Here is a 16,757-nt window from a genome sequence, read left to right on the forward strand (position 1 = left end):
TGTATATATATATATATATATAGATATACCAAACAGACGTGAAACGTTACGATCCAAAACTGTATTAAGATCTATTGTAAAAATTATTTTATTATATTGAAAAAATTCACTAAATTTTAAGAAATATTTGTTTAAATAGTACCAACGAAATATTTGCTTACAGTAAATAAATATATTTACTCAATAAAAAATGATACTTAAATTAATAGTTTTTGTATTAAATAAATAAATGTTTAGATTTAGTAAATATTTAGTCAATACTATTTAAACAAGTATTTATTAAAATTTAATAAATTTTTTCAGTGTACCTAAAAAAGATTTCTTCTATCTAAAATATTTTTAGTTACTTAAGTCTAAGTATCTAAATGTGCCTTAACGGCACACAATACATTTCTTTCTGCTAGATTGTTTATGTTTTAGTAAATTACTAGAAATTCTACGTTCTTTGTGGTATAAGTCTAATAATTTATTAAAACGTAGCAAGAAAAAATGCATCGTGTGCCATAGGCTTTCATTTTTTTAAATCTTAGAATTGCGAACACGTCATTTCGCATGGAAATTCATAAGATAAATTTACCATTTATCATACGATATTATAAATAACATCGTGTATCAAGTTATCATTATTCTTTCTTTTATCTGCGATATTTATCTTTCACGAGATCTCGCACCCGGTGCCACAAGCCGAGGACTTGGAACTTGCACATGCACACATACACATTGTGTCTCACAGCTTTTACATGACCGCGCGTGTGCGGTCATGCATCTTACTAACGGTGTGTCTCCACGATGCATCGCTTTGTGTGGTTAGCTTAAGCCGGTCTAGCGTCGTGCTCAGAAAGTAGCAAAACTATCCGCCCTCGCAAGTGGACAAGGCAATATAGAATTCAGTTTTAATGACGTAATGGACGTTGTGCATATTTAAACAACGATGTTTTAGTATGCACGGTCATATCAGCGTTATATTAACCTTACTATGACCCATTATCGGCGTTCCTCGCGTGTTCAATTTAATAACTCGGGGAGAATGAGGAGAGACACTCGATACTCTGATATTAACGAGAAAATTGCCTTATTATCGCAGCGAAAGTGGATTAGTTCATCGCGGTCAACTTTAACGGGAACGAAAGAAAAATTTCTGAAGAATTCGCTCATTATTTCGTCGACAGAAACGGCGCTTTTCAAGTTCGAGAAACCTTAATACTTTCCAACTCCACATCTGGATCGATCGCATATAATTTATCAATATTTTTGAATTCATCCGATCGCTAATCGTTATTATATTTTTCAAACATTTACAACACGTTGTGAATGACGAAACTCACTTTTGTTTAACGCTAACGATGTTAAAATAAATTTTATCTCATTTCTCATAATTATCTTGGATCATAAAGTAATAACGAAGAAAGGGGAGCTTTAACATGAAATGATCCAAAGGGAGATGTCGATGTCACCGTTGTGATCTCCGGTTTCGCGATAACTATCCAGAGCGCGTCGTGAATATTAAGTATTTTTCGAGTTAGAAAAGCTTGCGAAACTTGGTCTGTATCTGCTGCAGTGATAACGCTGACGAAATGAAAGATGGATCGGTTGCGCGAGCGTATAATTAATACGGTAATATACACACGAAAAAAACGGTTTTGCTGAAGTACCTAAAAATCCGACTAAATACTGATCTGAAAATAATTTTGCTGGATCATCAAAACAATTATGTGTTCAAACTGGTTGCTAGAATGTTAAAACTTTTTGTAGCATCGCTCAAACTTGAGTGTCCTACACTGTTAAATCTATAATGTCAAATTTAACTTAACGTGAGTCGCCACTGTTCCTACTCAATCATATCGTTATTTTATACTAAAACAATGGTTATATTTGACACTATACAGTGACAATTTGACACTATATGTGTCAAATTAATACGATATAGTGTCAAATTTAATTATCGTTTTGATAAAAAATAACGATATATTTAGTAGGAGCAGTGGCGACTCACGTTAGGTTAAATTTGACACTACAGATTTAACAGTGTATAATATAATTATTTTGACGGTCCAACAAAATTATTTTCAAATCTATATCTATCTAAATTTTTAGAGATTCATCAAAATTATTCTTTTCATGTACTTCATAAATGCGCTTCGCGTTATGTAATTATGCAGGGGTTACCCTGCTCGTATGGCATTTTATGACTCAATGCGCCTGTAATATATGACCGTACCGTACGTTATTAACAAATAAAAGACGATATCGCCTACAAAGTTTATCCGTAGCTTTATAGAAGAATGCTCACCCGGCCGGATAACGAAATATAAAACTACTCGATAAAGATTTCGATATTACCGGAATAAAAGGTCATTCTCAAACTTAACCAAACAATTCAGCGCTGCAGCGGAGAGAAGTTTACAACTTTTTCAATTTTGGATACTATTATGGGCTTTGATATTTAATCTCTCCTCTCGCATCAAATTATATAAAAATTCACGTTTGCCTCGATCGCGTTAAGCGCGTTATATTACACGTTAATATTAAAGCGGAAACGTTTGCACGTGAACGATATCGCCGATAAGCTGCTTTCAGACAGGTAAGGAATTCAGATGACACTTTCGCATTTCGAAGATCGCGCTCGAATTTCCTTTCGAGGCACGTCGATCTCGAAGCGAAGCATCATCGGAGATACGAAATACGTGCCTTCGACTTCTTTTCACGTGACTTCTGCATTTCGATCGAGGTCGAAGGATCGACACCATTCTTCGGAACGGTATGGACGACGACGTTATCAAAGTCGCGTGACCAGAAACGGCCATCAAACGGAAGGGAATTCTAGTTACTATATGAGAGAAACAAGAAAGCAGATAGCGAAGAATCGCTGTTCGCTAAATATTAGGTATGCGACTCGTTGCGCCGGCAAACGCGCAAAATTACGGTTCTCCAACACCATACAACATTATTCCGCATTAGCGCAACGATAACCGACCGTATCGCACGTGTTACACGTGTGTTATATAAACGCGTGCGCCATTGTTTATTGCATAACCATGTTATGATACAGTTATCGCTATGGTGTCTGGCGCTTGCATGGTTGACTGTACAGTAGAGTTCGTTATCCCAGAGATTTACTGCACTATATTTCAATTCCCTGAACAGTTTAAAATCAGCTACCTTTCGACGAGGATCCGATTAAACGTCATATTTCTCGATATTCTAATAAACTTTCATCCTTTGGATTGAATTTCTCTTAGAAATTAATTACAAGATTGCGTTATATAGAATCCTTTGTGCATTCTTCGGCAATCAAACTTTTCCTAGTTGCAAAAATAATGCGCGATCAAAATCGTGAAAGATGAAACACAAGATTTTTTTAAAGATTTTCTTTATATTCATAATTTGATCATTTTTCTCGCATCTTCTTGTATATAAAAATATTCAGATAAAAAGTTATAAAAAGTCAATACTTTATGAAAAGATACTTTTTATTTTATTATGAAGTAAAATATAAAATTCAAATAAAAAGTATTTAGAAGAAAGTGTAATAAATATTTTATAGCATACATTTTTATGAAATATCTTTCATCGAAATTTTTTAATGAGATCGCAATATTTGAATTGAATTTCCCTTAGAAATTAATTATAGGATTGCGTTATATAGAATCCTCTGTGTATTCTCCGGCAATCGAATTTTTCCTAGTTGGAAAAATAATGCGCGGTCAGTCGTGAAAAATGTGACACGACAAAGATATTAAGAATGTAGAGAAGATGTAGAATTTATGTCACGCGACAATATACGGACCTGGTACGCCATGGGAAAACAAAGGGAACATCGAAGTTGAAAATTGACCAGCTCTGCTCTCACCATGATGATCTCGAGGGTGACACATTCGTCGCGATTTGTTGATTTATGTAATTCACTTGCATGAGAAACGATTAATTCTATTATTCCACAAGTACTCTTCTCAACGCAATACAAATATTTGATTCTTTAATCAAATAACGCAATATCTTCAATCAAATATTTTTGCAATCGATCGTAATTTGATTTACAAAGTATGCCATTAAAATTTTGTTCAATCATTTACTGTAACGTTACACGTGCTCATATGTACATATATATTTACATGTATAAAAATATCTCGAGCCAAATATATAAAAACATGAAACATTAAAAAAAATGTTTTGAACAAAAAATTTTGAAATGAAATATATGTAAACCGTGCAACACGTTTTGTAGAGGGTATTCGGTTTTTATGAGAGATGTATAAACGTCACTAATATTTTTTTAATAGAATTAATATTTGTTTAGATAATTCAATTCTCAAGCATTCTGCGTATGAAAATATTGAGCCAAAATTATTAAAAAGTCAATATTTTACGATATATTTTATTCTAATATATTTTTATATAAAATATGCAATATCTTATAAAATATTCATGTTTCGCGATTACCATGTTTCAAATTTTTTATGTATATGATAAACTGAGATACAAATATATTAATAAGACACGTAATTGCATTCAAAATAAATACGCAATTAACCGTTGCAAATTACACATTTTTTTCTTAAAAGCAATAATGTTTTTTCCATTAACTTATCATTCTGTGCATAAAAGTAAAAAACAAAATCATGGATTATTTTGATATTTCATTTTATTTCCAAATAATTCAAAACTAAATATTTCGTAATTATTTTTTTACTTATTAATATCTTTAAATGCAAAGTTATCAAAGAATTATGTCAAAAATAATGTAATCTCATTAGAAAATTTCGATGAACAGTATCTCATAAAAACGCATGTTATAAAATATTTATTACACACATTGCGCTCTTCATTCTAAAATCTTTTTATTTAAATTTTATTTTACGTCACGATAAAATACGAAGTATCTTTTCACAAGTATTGAACTTTTTATGACTCTATTTGAATACTTTTATATGCAAAAAGATTTGAGGAGAATTATCAAATTATAATATAAAGAATATAAAGAAAATATAAAAAATATCTCGATGACGTTATATTTCACAAAAAATATATTATAAAATAAAAAATGCGTTAAGTGTATTACATTCTACTTTTGAAATTTTTACTTGAAAAATTTTCAAAAATGTTTCGTTGTTGATGTGTGTATTTAGAAGTCCTGACACTTTTTCTTCACTCTGTATGTCTACATGTATCCCGAAGCCGAAGGGAATGAATATTGTGATATCGAGAGCCCATCTGGCGAACGCCATTCGGCGCCTATAGTGAACTCTTCACCGGTAGTACTTTCCTGTGACATCGCACTCGTGTGCAATCTTTGTTCAATGTGAAGCGTATCGCTTTGCACACGCGTGTTTATATAGGTCACACCGCTCGCTGTTCATTCACAGCCGGAACTTCGTTCCCATCGCTCTCGATCGGACAAAACATAGGAGATGTCGTTTAAAGAAGATTACTGATGATATTCCCGAAAGATCCCCTTTAATACTTCTTCATAGCGGCTTAGCTTCGTCGCTCAAGAACGTGACGATAATAAAGTGAGCGCCTCGCTGGCTGCGCTGGCACCGGAGGCGAAAAACACGACTGGCGAAAAACTAACAATCCTAATTATGGTCGAGTCGTGGAATGCAATTTTCGTTTCTGGGTGCTGCACGATTTCTACAAGAAACACTTCGTGTTTACCGTAATTAATCATTTCTGATTATATTGTAGATGTGCTCGATGATCCTCACAGATAACATTGTTATCTTTTTATATTTTTTAATTATTACATTGACAGATCTAAAAATTTGTTAAGGGAGGGGCATTGGCACGCCGCAAGCGAAATTTATTTCAAGTAATACGAAAAGATGGAATATTAAATTATTATTTAAATTAGGTATTACATTGAAAAAATATTATTTAAATATATAATTCATAAAACGTTTTATTTTAGATTATATTAACACAAAGAAAGAATAACGAATGAAACCAGTGTCTTTTATTAAAATACGATTCAGTCTTTTTGTCAATTTTGTCCATCTCGACTATAAATAAAATATATTAAGACACAAAACTATTATTTTATGCATGAAGTAATGCGAAAATTGTTTATTTTTATAAGGGAGATGTTATTTAATTGTGTAAAATGAAACATGAAAGCACATCAGAATCTTATATACATCCATCATCTCTGAGAAAATTTTCTAAGACATTATACATATTCGCATATGATATATTTCCCTCTTAAAACTACAACAAGATAACGCGTTATCATAGGATAGATGCACGTATCGCGGAAGATGCCTTCGCGAAACCTTCATAAGGACAATGCGCCGTCGGCGATTCTCGGGGGCGCAGGGGAAGGGGATGCACACGCGCACCCGCTCGCGCTCGGTGGCGGCAGGGGTGATCGGAACAGAGAAAACTGAGAGAGCGAAAGCCGTGGCGCTGTATCCTCCCCTCCTTCTCCACCCCAACCATAGTGTACTGACGAAGAGAACGCACTGGGGTGGTAGCAACTCGACGAACACGGTGAGGGATGGTGGCGGCAGTGGCGGCAGCGACGGCGACGGCGGTGGCGGAAGTACGGGAGCGCGAGAGGGAGGGTGGCAAAGGCGCATGCCAGTTGGGCCCTCGCCACGCTACGAGTCGGGTAACCCCAGAATTCTCGCCCCTTCTCGCCGGGATAGCCCGGCACGGTCGCGCGACGTACTCCGGAACAGAGTATCTCCGGCACGGTGCGGCGCGGCGGCCCGCCGCCCTCGCTTTCACCCTGTCCTTCGCGACTGCGAGCCCTCAGGCACGCCGCCGTTATCACCGAAGATGCCGGGATAGTGATAACAATCGATGATAATAATTGTCGCTCGCCGCTTCCGGCGCGTCCTCCCGTGACCTCGGCGAGGGCGATCGACTGCCGTGAGCCGTCTGTCTCGCGCGCGCGATCGGGCAGACGAGCCTCGCCATCTCGCCGGCATCGTGGAAGTGGTGTAGCGAGCGTCGACGCGACGCGCGGACGTCGCCCCGCGACACCCAGCACGTGATCGTGCACCGGTCGACCCAGGGGAATCGTCTTCCGGGGTGTTCTCGAACGTGATAATCATTCGCGAGTGTCCCGCGGTCGATCTTCAGATAGAGAAGTTAGAGGGGAATTTCTCATCGCAGCGATTAAACATGAAAATCGTTCCCATAGACCCGTGGCATTAGTCCTCATCAATGAAATATTTCTAAATATTTTGGTATCACGTATATTTCGAGCTAAATTTAATTGTCCGATTTCCTTTTAATGTCCAATTTAAGTTCGCCATTTGGCAAATAAAACGTAGAATTGAACGGATCATTTACTAAATGTGCGGTGATAATGTACATCTTAATAGCATTCCATATATTATCCACGTATTTATTATGATTTTTATTACCGGTAATAATCTTTCAGAAGATCTTCGCATTGTGTTCGCGAAAACAATTTGTAAAAATTGTACCATTAAGAATGCTAAACAAAAAATTGTAGCAACGAATCGTCGACACGAGCATCATTCTAACCTTCTTGATTTCAATGAATAACAAAGATAGAACGACATTTCTATCAATTTATGTTACCAAACAGAAAGCACCTATCATAGACATTTACCAGTGGTAGTCATATACGTTTGAGAAGTTAATTTTTTCTAATTTATCATCCACAAAGATGATTCTAGAAATTCACAGAAAAATCGTCCGAGTCGTCATAAAAAATTTTACATGAATGTTTACATGGTGAGGAATCTCGCTTCGATTCTTGCCTCGAAAGTTCATCCGGAAGGGCAACGTACGCGATAGTTCGAAAGGGTTGATCGTGGAAGGCCAAGGGCGGTGCGAACGGACTCGTGGGAGTTGACGAACAATCGGCCTTCGTTGAAATGAAGGTCTGCAATATTCAGACCATCGTATTCAAAACGCGTATCGCTAGGGCGTATTAATTCGACGCGGTCGTACGCGGAAGGAATTCTATAAAAAATGCAAAAATCTCTCAAAAGCCATCTTTCCTCTCGTTGCGCGTTTATTTGCTCGTCGCCGCGATATGTAACGAATACCAATCGAGATATTTTCATCCCTCGAAGAGGATTGAAAATATCCTGCGACGAGGCGGATTGAGGAGCGTGAGATACAATAGAGAACAGGTTGGAATAATCGCACGATACGCCCGACTAATGCGTTTTATCATTAAATACACCTCGTCGAGCGTGGCTTCATTGTTCCTGTATTCGCGTCAAATTGATTCGATAATTCGTTGATTTTATTCGAACGTTATTGCACGCCTATCTGCGATTTGGTAATTCGAACGGAGCTGTCGAATTTGCGGCTCGTGTCACGGCGCTGACCGTGTGTCTCGATCGATGTTTTAATCAAGAAAATAGTCCGAGTGAAACCACGTATTTACGATCGACGCGACGGTTGCGAAACGTGTGACACGGTAAAAACGGAATAGGGTTTGCTTGTTTGAGGAAGATAGGGTTCAAATCGATGTGGCATTTAAGTTGTTATTTACTTGTGTCGCGCTACTTTATTTTTTTATTCGAGAGAAAAGAGAAGAGAAAGATGTATTTATATAAGCATCAGGATTTTATTTGCGCAGCATTGAAAATTCTTGCTCATTAAGTAAAATTGAATTATAATATCTATATCAATTTTTCCCGACGGAATAATAAGCTCAGTAAAAAAACATTATGTTTAGCATTATCATGCTCGCTTTATATATTTATATATATTATACATAATATATATAAGTATGTATAACCGCCTTTTTAAAGATTATCTAAAAGGTTAAAGAGATTACACGGGAAAGCTATTAAAAAATCAGCGCAATCCAAACGATGCTGGTTACGCTCCCACGAGCGAAAGTAATTGGACGATGGGAATTTATATTTTGCATGAAAAAGAAAAAACTCTAAGAAGTACTCGCTTCTCGTAGTGTACGATGAACAACCTTTTGATAAAACCGACGTGGTTACCGAGAGCGTTAGTTGCGCACGTAGTGGGACCTGATTATTCATGTATTCGACTAGCAACTCCGGCAACTCTGTTTTCGATGCACGCTTTACACGCTGCCGAATACATTACGTCGCTTGCAGAGGCGATAATGCGATGGGAAGATAGTATTTCTCTTTTTTTTTATCCGTTAACAAGCTTCGCCAAATTACTGGCGATATTGTGCCGAACACATAGAATATAGTATTTTATCTATCGAAGGTCTCATAATTTTGACGTAACTTTCAGTGTCGCACGTGTGTATTTTATACGCGTTTAAGAGAAGGGTAGAGAATATACAAGAGTAGATTTCTTCTGTATCGCGTCTCAGTATCGTTTCTATATCTCTAGAGACATAGAAGGAAAGATTATATTTCCCATCGAAAAGAAGAGAAAATTTTACGCGAAGAAGTCAATTTTCTCCATTATAAATTAAAGAGAATTGCAATAGATAAAACGGAAGATTCAATTATTCGACGAATTTTTTATTACTCCGTTGTTATTACACGCTACATCGAAATTTAATGAACATCGACACTGGCATCGAGTAGTTTGCAGCGTAGCTGCGGGAAAACTCGTCACACAGCTTTTAATATGTCTTGGTGCACATCGTCGACCGTTTAAATGAGTTTATGATCGATTTATCGCTCCGAGAGGATTCTCCTCGAGCCCGTCGAATCCGCGTCGAAGACGCTCATTTCTGGGAAAATTTAAGTACTATGTACGTATACGGAGACATACATCATAAATTTAAATTCTTCGGAGCGACGTAGACGAGGCGGCTGCTGCGATGCACCTTTATTTTCACAAATGCATGCAACCTACGATAAACGGTGATAGACTCTGTAACAAGTTTACGCGAGTTTCCGAAGTGGTTATCACCAGCGGCGACACGGGGCAGACTTCACTTTTAATTCGTTTCCCAAACTTTTCGCGATCGGTCTTGCGTTTCCTTCACAGAATCGAGTATATATAAATGTATTTCTCTGCAAAATTTGATGACAACGTTACCATCCGGCGATCCGGTTCCTTTTCACAGGAACTTGTACAAGTTTTCTCCGCGCCCGTGGGATTATTTTTGCAAAATATCACGAGGGAAATTGCAGCAAGAATGTATGTACGTCATTTTCCCGCGGGGCTGTTTGTATTAATACGAGATTGCACGTCCCGCTGCGAGGCAAACGACATTTCCGCGCGACAGGTAATTTGCTATTCCGCTTTAGAATTAGCCGATTAATTGCCACGGGTTTCATGGTGAGGTCGAATTCGAAGCTCACAGAAACACAATGTGTACACGCCGCGACACGTGTAACATTACGCAACAAACCTCCCGCGCGCGCGATCCGCTGCTTTATTATTCATTATATCGTTTTAATATTGGCAGATCGCTAGAGCAAACGGTTGACAAAATTTACGTCGGATTGTACTACTTTGGCAGTACATATCGACCGATGGTCCGCGTGAACTTTGAGAGTGTAATCAGCTTAAATATGACTTTGCCTTTTACTCGTTGAAATTAACGGATAACGTTCGAACATGCTGCTTGATGCCGATCAGAAAACGGTCAGAAAAGCTAAAGCAAGTCCCCCGAGTGCGCGATCGATGGTAAACTTGATCATACGTGCGAAAATGTAAAAAAAAAAAGGATTTTCACCGACCTACAATCGTAATCGATTTGGAAGAATTCACACAGAAAAGTGCAAGAAACGCGCGAGGGTGTCATTCCATGTGGGAAACGTACAGCCAACATGTTCGCGTGCCTGTGGAATTTCTTCGACTGGTAAGATATGTAATGGCATTTATTTGTATATCAGACGCCGGCTATAATGCGGAAAACACTTATTTACCACACTTGTTTCTTATCTTTCGTTCTTCTAATAATAAACCGATCAATCAGTTTCTATTTATTGAAGCGATATCGCACATCTACATCTCGTACTTTCCATATCTTGTTCATTATAAATTCCATCGACTGTTTTATCGCGAAGAGAGGAATTTCAATCACTAACTGAAAGCGAATGTAATAGAACGAATACAATTAAAATAACGGATCGATGATTACGTAATTAATTGTGCTCTCATTAATGAAGAAATGAGACATCACACGATATTTTCGCCGTAGCTCTTGGGTTTCCATGATATTTCGCGTTTATTAATTCGCGGAGGCGAAAACGGCACGATGGAATCCTTTCGGTCGACTGCAGCAACTTAGCGTTGCATAATTCGTCGGAAATGGATTAGCGGGAGCGCACGACGCAGAACGATAAATCCTTTCTCCTTCGTGGCGCCCTCAATTAGACTTATTAGTTTAGTAGGCATCGTATTTATTCGCCTCTTTTTATCAGAGCTTCAAACATTCATCTTTTTCTTAAATTTTTCTTATTTATTTTATGTATTTGTAGATACGTATTTGTAGAATTGTAACTATTGCGTATGTTATGTATGTATTATATACGTATATTGTATATTATGATGTAATATATGTGTATATATATTTATATATGTATGCAGGGGTGTAACGTAAAAAGCATCCATGAATCATATAACTACTCCTGATCAAAAATTGAATTTAAAGCTTATGAACCATTTTGCAATTTTCGCAATTTATTTTAGTTACCCAATAAATTAAATATCGATGCATAAGACAGCCTTAAGAAATTTTTAAGAGTTTATCTTTAAGATATTTCATAAAGAACACTGGAAAATATCAAAAGTTGTCTTATGCGTCGATTTTACTCGCTTATTCGGCAATCTTTAGAAACTAATATCACGTTAACTATTGCGAAAATTGTAATACACTCAGTTTTTAATCAGGAATAGCGATATATGATTTATGGGCGTTTTTTAAGTTTCATCCTGTATGTATGTACACACACACACACACAATTACTTATTTAAAGAAATTTTATTCTGCTGTGCTGTATTGTTTTAATACCATTATCTTCATTTTACGCGCGAAATATTTCGAGGCAATTGAAATAAAAAAAGGTTTCATAACGGAAGCATGAAAATCCACAATGCAATCGCGATATCGCTGAACAATTTGACAGAGCAAGTTCTGCCTTCGTTTCTTATTATTTTTTTTATCTCCCGGACAATATTTTTAGTCTCTTTCTTCAGGCCTGTAGATAATTTTCAGTTTATATCTCAGTCACGTTATTATTCCATCATCCCAATGTTTCATCCATTATTATCATCATGCGAAAAAAAATATTTAAATTGCAATTATTCACGAAACTATATATTATATAATATAGAAGAAATATGTGCGAGATGCACATCAAAAAGGCATTATGACTGACTCATGAAAATATACATGAAACTCAAATAGCATCACTTCTCCCTTCCATCTGGATGATTGGACAAAGCGAAATTTCTGCACCTGAGTATTTTGGATATATTATTGTTTTTACAACATTTCGAGAGAGATATCTTTTTTAAAAAAATATTTAACTGCAACCATTTTTAAATCTATAGAATGTGCACAGAGTAAAAAAATGAAATATTCGACAAATACCTTATCTTTCTAACTTTGATCGCAAAACTCGATAAAAATACTATTAAAAAAGTAAAAAGAACTTCAGAAGTAATTATTTATCTGAACTATCCAGTTTCAAAATAGCTATAAGCGAATGAGACATAAATAACATGAGTGCTACGCGAATGCTTGTCAATTCCAATCTTATTGAATTCAATAAAAATCAAATCCCACGGAAAGATTGGGAGATTTTTCGATGTACCTTGTCGATTGCGTGCTTTATAATGTATTCTCGCAGCGCGTAACCGTACAGATCTCCAGTCGAATATCGCCGATAAAGTCGAGCTGATGTACATATTTTCTTACATATGAATAAGCTTGTCTTCAGCCGCGAGAATGCCTAAAAAGTTCAAATTTTTCCTCTCTCTCTCTCTCTCTCTCTCTCTCTCTCTCTCTCTCTCTCTCTCTCTCTCTCTCTCTCTCTGGTGTTCGTACTTTTTTATCTGTCTTTTGTGACACCCCTATGAGATGTATGCGTGAATCACTGCCGCTTCTATACCGTGCATAAAGCCGCCCGTTGTCGAACTATCGTTTTGATGCATCTGAGCTTTTTCATCGGGCTCGTAGTCGCACAAAATGTATGCGAAATGTACGCGCCGGTGAAAATACGATCGAAAAAGGAATCGGGTAAATACAGTGTAGTATTCGACGAGATCGACGTGGGAAGTGAGGCATTGTAGTCCACGTTGCGATAAAGGGGTGATTGTTGTCGATAAAGGAAGCGAGGATGAAACGCGTATATAGGTCAAGTGCTCCGTGTAGGTTTCCTTAAATTTGACTATTGCATACATATTCTTGTCTAGTCTCTTAAATTAGAATTTATTATACGAAAAGAACGATTTTGTTAAAATATCTAAACATTTAGCTAGCTGTAGATCTGAAAATAATTTTGTTTGAACCGTCAAAATAATTTTCTTGGTCGCTCAAATTGATTACTTGAATGTTAAAACTTTTTACAGCTGCAGTGTCTATATAATTTTGATGATCCAACAAAATTATTTTCAGATCTATATCTACTAAATTTTTAGATACTTCGGCAAAACCTATTTTTGTATAAAACTATTATAATTAAAATTTATTGAAGAAAAAATTCTATTATAAGCGCTCTTATCATATTCGCATTCTTATCCTCGCTTATTTGATGCGTCTTACAACACAGTTCTCGCTGTTGTAGGAAACGCGCAACAAAATGCTCATCCGCGGAACTCAACTAGTGTAAAATGTTATTTGTGTAAAATGGGAATTAAAACTTGGCAAACATAATTCATCTCTTCGCGCTCTGCCTCTGTTTCGTTATACAAGTTTCTTTGTATGTCGTTTAGTATATAAATTCGCCCGCTTGTAAGGGCGTTCTTTTCCTACTCGAGCAATGTGATGGGATTCCACTATTTTCACCCAACGGATTTTTCACCATGATTATCGATCGGCTACCTAGGTCATGGCAAGGGTTTGCACTCGCCGGCAAACCGCCGTTGTACGACTGCGACACGTGCATTGCGTACGGCATGCGCAGTGTATAAAGGTTCATTCACACACTAACGTGTTCAATATAATAACGTAACGACATTGTAGTCACATTGCTATGATATTTGCGTTTTTTGTTGATTGTCACTCGTGTACAAACAATTCAACTAGTGCGATTGTGTTAAAAAAAGTTTAAAAACTTTTAAAAAACTTAGAAAAGAATATTGTGATGAAATTTAACAATACAAAAAGAGGCACGAATATATGCAATTTTAGACGATTATATGACATCGAATAATACATCGTAAATAAAGTATTATTAATTGGGGGCTTCAAACGTGTAATTGATTACAAATGCGCTCAATTGTTACATGCAACGATGATATCGTTACATTGAAATCAGATACGAAGAGCTCAATGCAGACAATTTGCGATCTTCAATGGCATTGTTACATTTGACACGATTCTGAATGATCGCGTTACCCTAATTAACGTTTAATTTATGATTTATGACGTGTATACTGCAAACCATTGATAAAATAGATACATGTATCCAGGTGCACGTAAGGTACATAGGTAATTAAATTTCTAAAAATAATAATTCTATCGCATACATTACTGAATACTGCAGGGATAAAGGCCGAAAAGGCGAAAATCGACAGAGAGAAACGAGAAAGGGACTTCTCGAGGACTGTTGCCTCGAAAGGGGATCTATTCTGTTTCAATTATACTCTTGGGATGCTGTGAGAGGAAATGATGTATTGATGTATATGGTACACCACGACCGAGAAGACGCCGTGTATTGATCTAAACCATATAACTTCGTGTACATTCATTATCATATATATATGTAAATGTATATAGAAGACTCAAGAGAGGGAAGAGCAATTAATGAATGTGATCCAGTGAGTTTACATGTCGATAAATCAATTCCAAATTTTTCAATCGTACAGATACAATCATATCGTTTTAATCTCGATATATATCAGGATATGTCATTTTGTCAACTGCGTTGACAAAGTGACATAAGGAATAAAGATTTCTGCAGTTTAGTTATAATTTATTGCTCATAAAAATTTCGTATATTTAACTGTGTTATTAAATGAATTCTTGATAATATGATTTTTATAATTAAATCTTATATTCGACCAAAGCGGATCTTATTCCGGCTGAGGCAATATTCTTCGTAATAAATTATTCACAGATTTAAGATTTTCATTAATATCTAATTATTAATATTCTTATAAAGATGCTTATTAGCATCAAAGTTATTAAATGTAATTAATAATAATAAATAAAGTCAATTTTATAAGTGATATTACTACTGTGGTTCTGCTCATGATTGCGTTTCAAGAAGACCCAAAAGAGATTTCGGCGCGCAGTTTGCAGAATCAGATATAAATATTTAAGCACTAATATCCGTCTTGACCGAAATAGTATTTTCTTTATTTAATTAGATTTATTCTCATCGATCCAAATTCGTAACATGATGATTTTTGTATATGTGAATCACTATTTAAAATAACGATCTTTTTCTGCATTACGTAAACGTCGTAAACTATCTATTTAAAAAACGGTGATGTCGACAGTTTATAAAAAATCGCTGCTTTAAAATAAAGTTTTCAAAACAAAAAGTTTATAATCGCATCTTGTTGTTGCCTCATTGAAATTCATACTATTTCTCCTGCCGCGTATATCACTTTCAAAAGAAGCGTCTCATGTAGTGCTGGTTAGCACAACCTGTAAACTACGAGATAACTTTTAGTCTTGCGATCAATATGCAGTAGAGAGCTTGACAAAGCAACAGGATGCATCTGGTGGAAAGTTAAAACATATAAATTCTTCAACTAATATCCTGTCTTAACCCACTAAGCTCAGCATGCCTTATAAATTAGCTTTAGTGTTTCATTTTCTTTTCTCATAAATTTCATATCGGCTGGTTTCCGAGCAATCAACTGTCACCTGACAGTCATCTCGAGAGTCACTCAGCACTCATTCAGACTTCACGAGGTGAGCATAAAATTCACCGATAAAAGTTTCTTCGGCGGCAGTAAACCGCGGACTGCGGCTTTGGAAAAGGCTGGAGACGAGAAGAAGACGGAGACTGAGTGAAAAGAGGGAAAGGACGAGCGGAAGCAGCTTTATCGACTAGACTCGACCTGTATTGGGCCCTGCAGATACCTTCAGGAGTTGTTCGCCATGTTTATCCCACTTGTACGTGCTTCACGGCAACAGTACGCTCGCTAACTTTCGGGAATTAAAAATCAAAAAGAGAAGAAGAAGAAGAGAGAGAGAGAGAGAGAGAGAGAGAGAGAAAGGAAGAAACGACGTTCCGCATGCAAACTGCCGGAAGAGAGCAAGCTAGGTAAGCGACGCGTTTTCATGGAGCTTATACTGGGAGGATCCTCTTACGTTCTTCCAATATGAAGCAGAACGGGACGAGCAAGCACTTCGCGTCAGTTTACGTGAGCTTTCATCCAGGATGCAAAAATATTTGCGAGTTCTTGTGAAGAGGCCTTTCATACACGTCTAGCTGTCGCTTCTTTCTCCTCTCATTCATTCTTCCCTCTAGCCACAAAACTGCCTCCGGTTTTCTACCACTGAGGTTTTTATTTTCATCTACCTTCCTCTCTCTCGATTTAACCGTGGCAAACTCGAACGCAATAAATATGTACATTTACTTATGATATATATATATATATATATATATAACATTTGAAGAAAGACGATTTGATAGCAAAAATTCATAAGTCCGATATATACACTTGTTCGTGAAAAATGTAATATCCTATCCAGA

General features: G+C 36.5%; 1 protein-coding gene across 3 annotated transcripts in view; it reads left to right on the forward strand.

Annotated features, from left to right (window-relative positions):
* The window catches only part of LOC108724853 (uncharacterized), a 109,951-nt gene that overhangs the window by 21,037 nt on the left and 72,157 nt on the right, over positions 1 to 16,757 (forward strand). The window contains exon 1 of one of the 3 annotated variants that reach the window (XM_018451521.1): positions 10,351 to 10,738. The exons of the other annotated variants lie outside the window; for them this stretch is intronic. Within the exon in view, the coding sequence (XP_018307023.1) occupies positions 10,707 to 10,738 (32 nt within the window). The 5' untranslated portion in view covers positions 10,351 to 10,706. Of the gene's footprint in view, positions 1 to 10,350; positions 10,739 to 16,757 lie in introns of those variants that run through there. 3 annotated transcript variants of the gene reach the window in all.

The sequence above is a fragment of the Mycetomoellerius zeteki genome, unplaced genomic scaffold, assembly GCF_001594055.1.
Source record: "Mycetomoellerius zeteki isolate Tzet28-1 unplaced genomic scaffold, Tzet1.0 scaffold311, whole genome shotgun sequence".
NCBI lineage: Eukaryota > Metazoa > Arthropoda > Insecta > Hymenoptera > Formicidae > Mycetomoellerius > Mycetomoellerius zeteki.